Source organism: Lactuca serriola, chromosome 9 (assembly GCF_051521515.1).
Source record: "Lactuca serriola cultivar US96UC23 chromosome 9, Lser_US96UC23_V15, whole genome shotgun sequence".
Lineage (NCBI taxonomy): Eukaryota > Viridiplantae > Streptophyta > Magnoliopsida > Asterales > Asteraceae > Lactuca > Lactuca serriola.
In genome coordinates this window covers 19,514,556-19,528,868 of record NC_136416.1, presented here as the reverse complement: position 1 = coordinate 19,528,868, position 14,313 = coordinate 19,514,556, and the positions used below count along the sequence as shown (strand labels likewise).

At 33.0% G+C, this 14,313-nt stretch overlaps 2 protein-coding genes across 4 annotated transcripts; both read right to left on the bottom strand.

Moving 5' to 3' along the window:
* Positions 1–210: 210 nt before the first annotated feature.
* U2B'' (U2 small nuclear ribonucleoprotein B) lies at positions 211–2,032 on the bottom strand. The gene is made up of 5 exons (XM_079021450.1): positions 1,876–2,032; positions 1,129–1,301; positions 963–1,056; positions 808–878; positions 211–725 (listed from the first exon to the last, which is right to left on the bottom strand). Exons 1-5 carry the CDS (start codon positions 1,946–1,948, stop codon positions 447–449), a joined length of 690 nt encoding a protein of 229 aa, XP_078877576.1. The 5' UTR covers positions 1,949–2,032; the 3' UTR covers positions 211–446.
* A 4,926-nt stretch (positions 2,033–6,958) lies between these two features.
* EMB2735 (embryo defective 2735) lies at positions 6,959–9,430 on the bottom strand. Of its 3 annotated transcripts, XM_079021411.1 has the most exons (5): positions 9,204–9,429; positions 8,837–9,000; positions 7,744–7,960; positions 7,491–7,653; positions 6,959–7,336 (listed from the first exon to the last, which is right to left on the bottom strand). In XM_079021411.1, the coding sequence occupies exons 3-5, from the start codon at positions 7,879–7,881 to the stop codon at positions 7,125–7,127; spliced, it is 513 nt and encodes a 170-aa protein (XP_078877537.1). In that variant the 5' UTR covers positions 7,882–7,960; positions 8,837–9,000; positions 9,204–9,429; the 3' UTR covers positions 6,959–7,124. The 3 variants fall into 3 exon arrangements, with proteins under 3 accessions (XP_078877537.1, XP_078877539.1, XP_078877538.1); XM_079021413.1 differs by lacking the exon at positions 8,837–9,000 and having other exon boundaries at positions 9,204–9,430; XM_079021412.1 differs by lacking the exon at positions 9,204–9,429 and having other exon boundaries at positions 8,837–9,154.
* Positions 9,431–14,313: the final 4,883 nt, after the last annotated feature.

Genomic DNA, 14,313 nt, shown 5'->3' with positions numbered 1-14,313 from the left:
AAACACTTTTTAAAACCAGTTTTTCCTAAAAGCTATAAGCTAATAAGCACTTTTCTTAAAAATCACTTTTGACATAAAAAAACTAACCCAAACATACCCTAACTAAGACGTCAATCCAAACTTTACAAGATTAATTGTTTACAAAAATGTCTCCTTAATTTTAGTCTTTCATTTTTATTTTTGTTCCATGAAATACAATAGAGTGAGAAGTGATAAAGTGATCATGCCATACAATTTCCCACAAAATACTAATGAGATCTCAAACACACATACGATCGTTTCTCTTATAACTATATCCTGCATAATCCCTAATCAAGTTTGTTGAGAAAAGAGATCACAATTGATCTTAGAATAGTTTCCATAATTTCCTCGCATCAAAGAGTTAAAAAATCTGCCAAAATTCCTTACAAATCATTCATAGAATACAAAACCCAAAAAGGGTGGTTTTACTTCTTGGCATAACTGATAGCCATTGAGTTTTGAGGGGTGATCTTGAAACCTTGCAGGGATTGCATTGCAGTTGAAGATTGATTATCATCATCAAACTCAACAAATGCAATTCCTGGTTTTGCATCAATCATTCTCACCTCTTTAAAACCAGGAAACTGTTTGAACAGAAGCTGCAGCATGTCCTCTGTTGTATCATGTGTCAGATTTTGTACAAACAGAATATTGTTAGGTGGTGTGCTTTCTTCTGTGTTTGATCTCCCATTTCGATACGAAGCCTGCAACAAAAATTCAACAAAATTACCATCCTACCCCTGAGAATAACAAAGTTTCTAGATAGTTTGGTTACAAGAAACTTACAGCAGGGGCACCATTTGTGTCACTTCTTGCACCATTGGTAGTAGCTTGTGGAGCATCTCTCTTCTTCTCAGCTGTCAAAGCATGGGAAAATCTTGTATGTTAGATTTATAGTCAATTTATAAGTAGCAGGGCAAATATGTCATTTTTTAACTTACTTTTTTCCTCTTGCTTCCTTCTCTTATCTTTTGGAACGAATGTATTATCTGCTTTTGCAATACAATCTGATTTGCCTTTGGCGTATTGGATCCTCTGTGTTGTATCAATAAATTGATTAATGATTCTCTTGTTATTAATAGTTTTTATAAAAGTTATGAAACTCACCATAGGCTTTTCATAAAATGGGAAATTTTGCATCTGGCGAACTGCATTGCTGGCAGCAGTGACTTCACTGAAAACAACCCATGCCTGCCCACGAAGTTTTGTTGTCTTCAAAGCAACAACATCCAAAATCCTACCATATTGAGAGAATAAGGCATACAGAGACCTTTTCAACTCTGATAACAAAAAGAACATGTTACTACTGCAGCAATTTTACTAAATATTACACTTCAAAATTCCAAGTCAATTGGTATCCTGTGGAGCTACTAAAAGTGGCAACTTCAATAGCTTTTGTTAGCCTCTAACATGGAACAAAACATAAATCCTTTTTCCCTAATACAGTCCACAATGCACAAATGTATTTGTTAGTTCCAGATCATATCTTCACTCAAAGTTTAGGTGTTCACCAGCATTCTCATTAACAAATGTTTTTAGTTAGCACGAAATAAAATTAACAACAGCATTTCTCAAGTTCCAACGATTTAAGACCGCTAATCAGAAAGAGAAAGTTTTCCCAGCACTTCTCCCCAATTGTAGTCAATTAGTGATGCCATATAATTTGCAAGCAGTCGATAGAATTTTACACACTCGTCTCTTATATCGAGTAAAAAAACCAACATTCACAGCACAAGTGCAAGACTCTCGTTATAATTTTTTTTTTCAAGAAATAGGAATTTAACACTAACAACTTCGAATTCGTGGTATTACAAGTTCATAACAGAAACAGCAGAATAGCGCTGAAACAAATACCTTCTTTCTTGACCTTCTCGTTGAGATTCTTAACGTAAATTGTCTGGTTCGGTGGTATATCGGCCGTCAGCATCGTCAAAGAGAAACTTCGAGATCCTACTGCGATTTTCAATTTGTGTGTTTGCGAATGAAAAGGGGGGAGAACGAATACCAACAAGTTCAAGCCCTAGAAATAGAATTAGACATCTTTCGATAAGTTTTACAAACTACCCTCTATGTTTGGTAAACCTTCAGAAAGAACCATTCAAGTATTAGTAATCTCACAAAACCCCATTAAAGTTGAGATTGAAAAAAATTTGTATTATCTTATATTTGACCAAACTAGTTTTTTTTTTTTTTTAAACGACAAATACTATATAATCCTAAACTACTCCAAAATCCACATATTTCTCCGACGAGACTTGAACCCTCAACCTCAAGGAGTAAAGACAACACCTGAAAATTAGTTGGTAGCTAATAGCCGAAAGTTATCAATTTGATTGATTAAAGTTTTGGATAATTAGTAGAAAAATGCTTATGGAATAATCTCTAATTACCATGTTTTTACTCCTATTTCATTATATGCATTTTCTTTTAACCCAAGATCGTTTTTTATTATTTTACTAGTTGTGAAACTCGTATATTATACGGGTTGATTAAAACAAAATGTTAAATGGAAACAATTAAATGAGAAGTTTATTTGAATTCGAAATTTGAAATAAATAAAAATTATGAGAAAAAAACATGCAAAAAATAAATAAATTAAAATTATTGTTTAGTTATCAAACCCGTATACTAAACAGGTTAATTATAACAAAATGTTAAAAACAAAGGTTTAAACTGTAAATTTATTTGAAATTGAAATTGAAATTTAAAATTTAAAATTTGAAATTAATATCATTATGGTATGTTTAATTTATATAAACTAATTAATAATATATCAGATATGGAAAATAAATAAATGACAAGTGGAAAATAAATATATCTTTAAATTATGACAAAATGACATGTGGCAAATTGAATGAGAGAAAAACATGTGGCAAAATCATTCTTATTTATTAGGGTAGATGTTACTTTAAAATTATTGAAAATTGTCAAATATCCAAACAATTAAATAACTATTGCAATATGTGTTCGTTGTTTGGGTCGGTCGATATTTTTCCATATATCTTGTTATAAACATGTTATCATGCAATAAATATGTTGTCAGTTGCTTAAAATATATTTAAATAATGAAAAAAATTTAAAATCTTTCTGTAAAAAATATACTATTATTATAGAATATTGTACTATAAATAAATATTAAAAACATTATAGGAACTTTTTAAAAAAATAATAATAAAGACGTTTTATTTGCAAAATGTTTTTTGAATGAATAGAATATATCAAGATAATTGGATATTGAAGAAATTTGAATCTTAGAGGGTGTTTGTTTAGCAGGAATGTAATGGAATTTGAGGGAAAAGGATTCCAATTCCCTCAAATTCCGATGTTTGGTTCAGCTTCAAGGGAAGGAAAAGGAATGCTAAATGAATTATTTTCCGTTCAAATGAAGTAAAGTCCATTCCTTCACAATCTCAAAGGAATTAATTCTTTCATAACATGGAAAGCACAAGATTACAATTTTGCCCTTGCTAAACAATACAATACATCAGTTAACCTAGTCGTTCATCCCATTCTCATTGAGTCGACATCCTCTTCGCGTCTTCTCCTCATCGTAACAAGGATCGGCCGATGACTTTCAGGTGATCTCTCTCTCTCTCTCTCTCTCTCTCTCTCTCTCTTCATATTCGAACCAAAAAACACCTGTGAAGCATGTCTTGGTCGATTCATGGTTTCAAGCTATTTGATTTCTGAATTCAAGTGAATCATATCGATTAAATTAAAGTTCTTTTCTGAATTTCATGCTCGATTCATAGTCTACAACAACCGTTAGCTAATCGATTTCTTCACATTCTTTCCATCTTTTTCTAATTTTATGATTTTTCTAATTTCTCCTTCTTTTCACGATTTCAGAAAAACCGAATGTTCTTTCCCTGCTTGTTTTAATTTCGTTTGTCTGTTATAGAACTGGGAAGCTATTCAGGTTATTTGGTTTAATTTTTTTATGAAGTTGTGTAATTCCTTGTCCAACAACTATTACTGAACAGAGAAAACATGTCTTGGTTTCTTGCTAAATTGATAGAACATAAAACATTTTGTGGTTTTGTTGTTTTACTATCAATATATGTCATTTTGCTTTTTTGCTATCAATGGAATATGTATACTGTTTTTCTGTTTTACAAGAAAATGCCTCGACTTAGTTTAACAACACGCAATCGTAGACAAAGGCAAACTTCATTGATTTTAACATGGTGGAACGTGGTTTTACACGTTGTTGTAATCCTTTTCTTAATGATATTCAAAAAGCATAGGGATAAACGACGTATTAAGCATCTTTCTTCAAATGTACATCGATACCCAATACTACATAGATACGTTTATGAGAGTGACACCATGTCTATATCACAAATTAGGATGTCTAGAATGTGTTTTAGTAAATTATGTTGTATGCTTGAAACATTGGGAGGCCTAAAACCAAGTAGGAATATGGAGATTCATGAAAAAGTTGCTATTTTTCTGCATATTCTTGCTCATAATGTTAAGAATCGTGTTATAATATGTCGGTTTCGTCGCTCGGGAGAAACGATTAGTAGGCATTTTATTCGAGTTTGTAATGCAGTCATACGATTACATAGTCATTTGCTTAAGAAACCCGAACCTGTTCCCGATAACTCTACTGATCAAAGATGGAAGTGATTTAAGAATTGTTTAGGAGCTTTAGATGGAACATATATAAAGTGTCTAGTTCCAGTCGAAGATCAGCCCAGATATAGAACAAGAAAGAATGACATTGCAACAAACGTTCTAGGGGTTTGTTCCCAAGATATGCAGTTTATATATGTGTTAACTGGATGGGAGGGGTCGATTGCGGATGGTAGAGTTCTTCGTGATGCTCTTCTTAGACCACATGGATTTAAAGTTCCAAGGCCGGGTATGTTCTTTTTTAACTATACATGTTATTTATAAATTTTTATTAATAAGTTATTAACTACAATTTTTATCTATAGGTTATTATTTGGTTGATGCCGGATACACAAATGGAGAGGGTTTTCTAGCGCCTTATAAAGGACAGAGGTACCATTTAAATGAATGGCGTCATGGATACCAACCAACTACACCAAAGGAATTCTTTAACATGAAACATTCATCGGCAAGAAATGTTATTGAACGATGTTTTGGCCTTTTGAAGAAAGATTGACAATGTGTTTATGATATGGTAAACGGTTCAAACACAAGCAGTTTTGGTTATGACCCCGAAAAGCATTGTATTACTTCTGAGGATCCGGTCTGGGAGGCGTACCTACAAGTACATTTTAATAATTAAGTGACTACATGGAAATATTTTGCTTTTTGTTTTTTATATGAATCATAATGTTGGTAAATATGTACATAAAGAAGCGACTAGATGGAAACACAAAACATTTCCTTATTATGAAGATCTTTGCATTATTTTTAGAAAAGACCGAGCTCAAGGAAATAGAGCTAGAGATTTCATGGAGATGGAACAAGAGGTGAATTTAGAAGAAGAAATGCAAGATTCAGATGACGATTTTCTAGATTCAGAGGAAGTTAGTCGTACTACAGCCATGCAACATGATGAAACTTCACCGAGTGTTCGTTCCAAGAAGAGGAAAAATCGAAGCGACGAGGGGTTTAACAAGGCAGTTGGCTTAATTACAGAAAGTCTTAAAGAAATATCAAAGGATTTGAGTGAAGGTATTAAATTTGACATGAAGATTAACGAGTTAAGTGAGAAGATCCCTCCGGCGATTTTAAAGATGAATTCAATAAGTCAACTTGAAAAGTTCAAAGCTTTGACCAAGATAAAAAGTGATCTCATTAATGTTCAAAATTTTTGGGAAATTGAAGAAGGTGATAGAGAAGCTTGGGTAAAATACATTTTGGAAGGGTAGTATTACCAGTTGGGATGTGCATTGGATATTGATCGATATTTTGCATATGAAAGTTTTTGATGCCTTCGATTTGGATGTAACGAAATAATTTAGGTTAACTTTTTTTTTGGTAACAATATTAAGATATCTAGTGAAGAAGGTGATAGCTTTTAAGTTATGTTTTTTGTGGTAACATTATTGGGATGTGTATTTAAAGAATTTTATATGAAGTCATTTGCATGATTTTCACATTATATTGACACAAACACTCAATCAATTAAATTAAATTTATTATTTTTATAATTTATGTAATGTATCTTTACATATAAATTAAAAAAGAAAGTAAAATTAAGCAATTTAGACAAAAAGGGCAATTCTATCATTTTACATAGATTCTAATTCCAATTCCAATTCCTGCGAACCAAACAAAATATGAAATTAATTCCAATTTCATTTCCTGCCTGCCAACCAAACAGGACATACATGGAATTGGATTCAAATTCCTGACAGATTCCTTTTCCAATTCCAAATACAATTCCTTCAGCAACATTCTGCGAACCAAACAGGCCCTTAAATAATATTATAGAGTGGTTTAACAAATCTCAAGGTTTTGTCATTTCATTGACCAATTATCAGCTTTATGAACATTATTTTTGGTTTTTTTTGTACGACAGTTAAAGGAAGATTTACATGCTTACAACACAGACTATTTTCTTTACCAATAAAACCAATAAACTAACATGTTTATTCGCAGTATGTCACTATACTGTAACTGATCATTTAACAAGTGATGATGACATAGCACCGGTTTTATGTGATGTGTGTGCCTAGTCAACATATCACCGGTTTTAACAAATCTCAAGGTTTTGTCATTTCATTGACCAATTATCAGCTTTATGAACATTATTTTTGGTTTTTTTTGTACGACAGTTAAAGGAAGATTTACATGCTTACAACACAGACTATTTTCTTTACCAATAAAACCAATAAACTAACATGTTTATTCGCAGTATGTCACTATACTGTAACTGATCATTTAACAAGTGATGATGACATAGCACCGGTTTTATGTGATGTGTGTGCCTAGTCAACATATACGAGTAGAGTCCTTATGTTCAATGTGCTACAAAAATTTAATAAACATGGAGGATATTTTACAAAAACAGTATCTATAATCCATATAATCTATACCTAAAAAGTCATTTTCTGTTTGCAACATCACTAAATCTGAATATACTATTATTACAAAATTTGAGGGTGTCTTAAAAAGACAGATCAAGTAGTCTTTTTTGGGTCGTTATTTTCTTCTTGGTGTTGAGGAGGAGGTTCAAGGGTGGTGGTGTCTTTCTTCTCCATGACTTGTTGTATGCCTTCTTGGTAACCTTGTATGAAGCTCTTTAATGCATCCCTGTAAGCAGATGCTCTAATCATATAAACCCGTTGCAAAGCCGGCCTAAGTGTCTCCATTCCACCTCGAGCAGCAACAGCTATCATCATTATCACAAAAAAAAAAAAAAAAAAAAAAAAAAAAGTAAATTCAACTTCACTGCTGTAATTGGGTAAAAATTTCAACGTATAATTTCTAAAAAGAATGTAAGCAGGATGCATAAATAGTAGAAAAAAGATTTTTGTGAGATTTACCAAGATCCTCCAATGTTGAAGGTTCAGATTCTGTGTTGGAACCTGTTTTCCCATCATTTTCATCTCCTGATTTTTCCTTGTTTTTGTATTCATTTGGTCGAAGCTCTGGACCTATATCTCTTACCCAGCTTGCAGCATAAAGTCTAGTTGCTTCCTTCATCACCTGAAAAATAATGATTATAAAACACATAGTAGTTTTATAATAATGAAACTAATAGATACATAAGAAGAAGAAGAAGAAGAAAATACTCACCAAATATCGTTCTTTCCAAGTTAATTTTCTACGTTTTTTGAAATGAGGAGGGTCGGGCAAAGATGAGGGGAATGCAATTTCTTTCAAATCATAGCGGACATAATCACCAACTTTCCTCCAAACTATTTTCACCTTCATTTTGATCTTTGAATTACCTCAATGTTTTTCTTTTTACAATTTACGGGTTCACTTGAGATGTTGATGCCCATAAAGAAACCTAAAGGGGGAGATGAAATACATGATCTCAATTGAATAGCTTCTGTTGGAATTATAATTTAATCAACGACGCTTGAAATTGAATGTAGCAGGACTAATTAAACTAAACCAACATGAAACATCAAGACATAAGATCAAGTCAAATGCATTTTTCCTTTAACACTCTCCACTCCGAACAGAAAGGTCTTAGACAAAATTTTATTTTATACCAGAAAAACACAAACACCAGCATCATGGAGCAAATTATCAGACACCTAGACGAAATTTAACAAATGTCACCTTATTTAATCAATCTGTAATAAACACATTAGAATCAGATAAAGACCAAATTCTGATAACAGCGTCCCAAATAGGTGATGTAACTTAATACACTAATCTAAGTCGCCAATAACTAATAGTATGGGATAGCTAATTCAATAGACCTAAAACTTTTAGCAACAGCATAAAGCTTGCAAGGTACAGATTTTCCTTTATATGGGTTGAATTCGATAAAGATAAAAAATTGCCAAGTTTTACCACAAACCCTTATTCTAGTTATGCTGGATGATTCTTCTAGAATGCTGGCCAATCAAAACCTATTCACAATGATGAAGCTACACTTCACTCCAGATGGATGAACAAAACCTACATGACTATTTAGAAAGAACAAAAACAAATTACCCAATACAAGTTACAACCGATTTCACATGAAAAAAAAAATCAAATTTCTCAATAATTAAAAAAATAAACGGAAAGGCTCGGAGATATGGAGAAGTCGATAGATACTGGAATGAAAATTAGGGATTTTGTGGGCAAATTAGAACCCTAGAAAGAGGGATAACATGTTATTGGTTCGATATGCAACGTGATCCAGATCAGCGAAGAGACTAGAGAGTACCTCGGTGGATGATGCCATGATGGAATCGAGAACTCTACAATCGATGAGACGACGAAAACCACTAAACCCGTTCCGTTTTGTGTTTGGGCCAATTTTGATTAAATAGGGCTTTTCGAATCAGGATAGAATCGGAAATTGCAAAATGTGTGATTATGCAACTATGTCTGAAAAGAAGAAAGCACGCATAAAATTAATGACGAGATCAACTATGGTTTGGAAATAACCATATCAGAAGTAGTCATTAGAGAATTGCCCTCGTTATGAAATGTATGGAAACATATGTTTGACGTGAATTATAGATTCATCAACTGAATGACTTTTAAACTGAAATGTAGAACCCTAATTCTGCGATTTAAGAATGGCATACCTGAATGAATCTCGTCTCACTCACTTGTGCGCAACGTGGAGCGATCGGATGGGTCGAAGCAAAAAATAGAAAGAAAAAAATATACTGATTTATGTAACAAAAACCTCTACGTTGTACTATGGGGGACGTTGGAAGCGGGAGATGAAAAGAAATAGAGACATTAATTTGGGGGCACAAAGGGCAAATGTTTTATATTTGGGTCAGACCTTTAAACATGCAAATCAAACAAATTGGGCTGGCCGAATCAGAGAAAAAACTCTGACTTGACTCAGTCAGATTGAAATCAAACGACCCCTTAATTGTTTTGATGCTGCCACTGAATAATTGATGGAAAGACGGTTTTACCCTTAACCTATTTAATTGTAAAATACTGAAAAACAAAACAGAAGACCACACTCTGAACCACAAACGACGCCGGAATAGAAACCAAGTACTCCAATGGTCTTTGACATATATGTTGTCTGTTATTATTATTAATTTTTTTTTTTTTTTTGCTTCAGACGTGTATCCAAAGTCCATTATCTCAATTCTCAGGTTAAGACCACCTGCACATTTGATATTTGAAGCTATAATTACAAATTCCATCGGCCTTGAGTGTGGATAATATATATGCAGCCCCTTCTTTTCCTTGTGCTGATCCAGAGATGGGACAAACTTCGGATTTATTTGGATTTCTGCAGCTAGCCCAATGTGAGACTTCACCTCACCATAAGTATACAAGGATCACATATCAGCTAGACAGCCACCACATTATTGAGCTTGAATTTAATTTAAGAAAAGGATATATATATATATATATATATATATATATATATATATATATATATATATATATATATATATATATATAGTTTTAAATTCTTTAAATTTTTTAAAAGAGAAAGAAAGTATAGATTTCCCATTGTAAGTTTAAGTTTTTTCCATAAAAAAAGGGATATATGGTTTAGATCTTTCTCTCTTCAAAATCATAAAAGGAAGTATAAAAGGGTTAAGGGACATAATTGTCCACATATTAACTATTATGTGGAACTGTCAATAAATTCCTTGGAAAAATCATCGCCCATATTCACCGGTCAGCTGTATATTTTTGCTTACTCAGTAGGAGGCTACGGACCGATTAAGGGAATTAATTTTTACACTTCAAAGGGTCTGACCCAAACCGAGTCAGCCCTTGCTTCTTACTGGACCCAGTAAGAGACGAAACAAACAAGCCCTTAGTCATCTAGGTTAATATTTTATTTTTTGTTTTTATGTTTTCTCCTAAACTATACAGTCCATCGACACTACCTACTCTCCATGATCTTGCCCTTCTGCCTCCCCAACTTCTATTATTTCAATTTTGTCCTCTAAACTTTACTATGAATGTAGTCATTTGTCTCCTAACTATTATTTCTCCAATTTTTATCTTTTCCTTTTGGTTTATACATTCCTACTATGTTTAGTGTTTCAACATCAATTGACAACACAATTTTCAAGGTCCATCCTAACCTGAAACCCGACAAACTCAACAATAAAATAAAATAGGTGACGTGACATGACACAACACGATAATTGAATGGGTCAGGTTAGAGTCAAGCTCTCAACCCGTTTATTGTTTCGACACGACACATTTATTAAGTTTAATACAAGGTGTTTAATATTTGCCAAAACTAGCGACAAATTAAGCAGGAATGCAATGATTTTTCCACACGTTGTGGCGGATTTATTAATCACATATTTTCGATCTTATTTTTGTAATGTTCTATAACACACATATTATTTTAACAATTTCACTATTACATTAGGACCATTGCGGTAATTTGTCTTATACAATACTATTTCTATGAATTTTGTAAGGGACCATTTCTCTAATGGACCATTTCAGTAATATCACTATTATACAAGGACAAATCATATAACTGTCTTAACATGAATTGCTACTATAATTTTATCTTATACACGAACCAAGTCTGTAATTTCGTTATTACATAGGGACCGTTTCTGATTATTTTTGTAATTTTATCAAATATAGGGACTATTAGATAACATTGTAAGAACCACTTCTATAAATTTCTCAAAGGGGCATTAGATATCTATATATCTATTATAATAGATGCCAAAATATTCTAACCATTTTCATTTGAAACCTACAAATTTTTATCTTCTTTTTTAATTAATAATAATTAATGACTATAACTTAAAAGCTTTATAATATATGATACTTATGATCACGTTTTGTCTATATAAGACCATTATTTCTACCATTGTGTTACCCATATTTGTTTATATTCTCTTTCTGATATTTGATTCTCTACTAACATAATGTTTAATTGTCCCTATTTGTGGTTTTAATTATTTTTTTATTGGTCCATTATGTTATTAGGTGTTTCAGTTGCAAGTTAATTCGAAAAAAGATGTGGAGAAGGTAGAAGCAATATGAGAAATTTTATTTTAAATGGTGGCATGGGTGGGTTGTTTCTTAAGGTTGGTGTTTAATTAAAAATATTAATTCTTATTATATTGTGCATTATTCTTTACACATTTACTCTTAGGGCGTGTTCGGAAAAACCAGATGGTAGCGGGTAGCTAGTAACTGATAGTTAGATGGTAGTTGGTAGCGGGTAGCTAGTAACTGATAGTTAGATGGTAGTTGGTAGCGGGTAGCCGGTAACTATTGATTTTATTTGTGACATAAATGTTCGACAAAAATAGCTGGAAGCTTTTAAAACAGGTAAAATTATATAAAAGAGCATCTCTTAACATATAAAATAGAAACATAATAATAAAAAATTTATTGTCTAAACTATTCTTTTTCAAAACTAGGAAATATTCGATAATTATGTACTACAATACTATTACAAAATCAAAAGTCATACGACAACATAAAAAATATAGTAATAAAATCATCGACGTCGAGCATTCCATATTAAGTCAGATCACCCAAATATATTAACAACAAGGACTAAATAACAGTAGGATATGGCTAGAAGGATACTACATGTCAAGTGGTTAATGTTGGATTAGGTGTCTATATTTCTGTAATTTTCTCAAATAAGGATCATGTTGAAGTTTTCTCAAACAGATGGATCATTACAAACTATTATAAAAATATTTTTGTAAACTTCTAAAAGATAAGGACTAATTGATAATTTTATAAAAAAAAATAGTAATAAGACGAAAAATTCACTACTTCCTAAACATATGGACCATTGAATAAAACATAAATTGTAACATCCCGTTTAAAATAGAATAATTAAATAATAAACCCGTAACTCCGAGAAGTAATATTATTATTATTATTATATTATTGTAGCCCAAAAATCAAATAATAAATATCGGGATGTTAGTTTCGGGGGGCTAAAGTGTAATTAAGGGACTTATTATGAAAGGATTTTGAGGGCAAGGGCTAAAAGGGTAACATATGGAGCTGGATCGTAAAGATTTCAGAAGACAGGGGTTGAATGGTAACTTTTGGGATTTAATTTGTCAGAAAAGGGGAAGGAAGGACTAAAATCGTCATTATGGAACAATGTCTCTATGGAGCGGGTATATAGCCTAACTGTTCCATTGTCTCTAACCCTAACACCCCGCTCCCGAGTTCAACTTAAAGAGAGAAAAGAAAGGAAATGGGAGGAAATGAGAGGAAATCAAGAGAGAATGGTGCTCCCGAGTTTCATTAAAGGAAGGAAGTGGAAGGAAATGGAAGGAAAACTTTCCCTTCTATCTTTCCTCCCGATTTGGGAGGATTTGAAAAGAAAGAACAAAATGTTTAACTTTCCTTCCATTTCTCTCCAACTCAGGAGTACAAATGACAATTTCTTTTTTCTTTCTTTTCTCTTCTTTTCTCTCCTTACTTTCTTTTCTCTTCTCTTATTTTCTTTGCTACAACTCAGGAGCGGGGTGTAACCCTAATAGCATACATCGGCCGCCACCCCACTTCCTCTTCATCCTCTAGCCGCCACTTCCTTTTCTTCGTCTCCGACGCCGCCGCAACCAATCACGTCGCTCGTTTTCCGACCGCCTAGCACTGTCGGGTAGCCCTTGTCACCGGCAGCATTGAAGACCAACAGAGGATGGAGGTGAAGCTGCACCGAACCGCCGGGAAATCAAAGTTGCTTGCGTTGTTGCCGCAGTTATCCTATTAGACTGCCCTACAAACGTCGACACCACTTCCCCGTTGTACCTTCCTTCTGCTCCGTTGTCTCTCGTCACCTCCGCTCCGAGTCACAAGTGTCACTCCTCTAATGGCTTACAAACACCAAGAGCAAATGGAGAAGGTATAAGGAAAGAGGGGAGGTATTGAATTCGTTCCTAAGAAGCCTTAGGGAAGGTCTGGCCGAATTCATGAGTCAAGGGGTGTTTATATAGGTGTAGAGATAGGGTTTCAGTCATTATCCTTATCTAGTTGCTTGTCCACCAAGCAACCCATAAGATAATCCTTGAATCCTCATCATAGTCGAATTCTAAGGCCTTATCACCTTAAATTCGTCCAACCTATTAATAAGATAATCCTTACCTTATTTTGTAACTATCACATAATTACAATTCAGCCCCTTTAGTTTAATTAATTACACTTGATCACAAAATTAATTCTTAATTAATTATTGACCAATATTAATTAAACAAATATGATTTCTCCTTTAATATATTATTCTTATAACATATTAATAAATCATAATAACCTCTCTCTTTATTTATTTCTCCAATCAAGTTGCTTTAGTGAAGGCAACCCAAAAGGACTATGCACCATCGGGTCAAGTACATACCAAAATAGTTATGGACTTAGACACTAATCCAACAAGATCATAGCAGGAAAGACTACAATGGTAATGTAGCAACAGAAGTAGAGTACGACTATGATGTCATCATAACATTCACATGAGTATGTGGTATTTTGGGGAGCTCATTAAGTTTTATGTTTACTAGTTAAAATTTAGATATTACAGGTTGCTCTAGTAGCAAGGGGTAGAGTGTGACTTGATTGCATAACATCTTTGGATATGTTTTAAGACTTCTGTATGTTTGATTTCACTATCTTTTTATTACTCTGATTTTGATTTTGGTTGTTAAACTTGAACAAATGATTATTTATCTATCTTTTAGGAATGGAATCAGGATGAATGCTTTTATT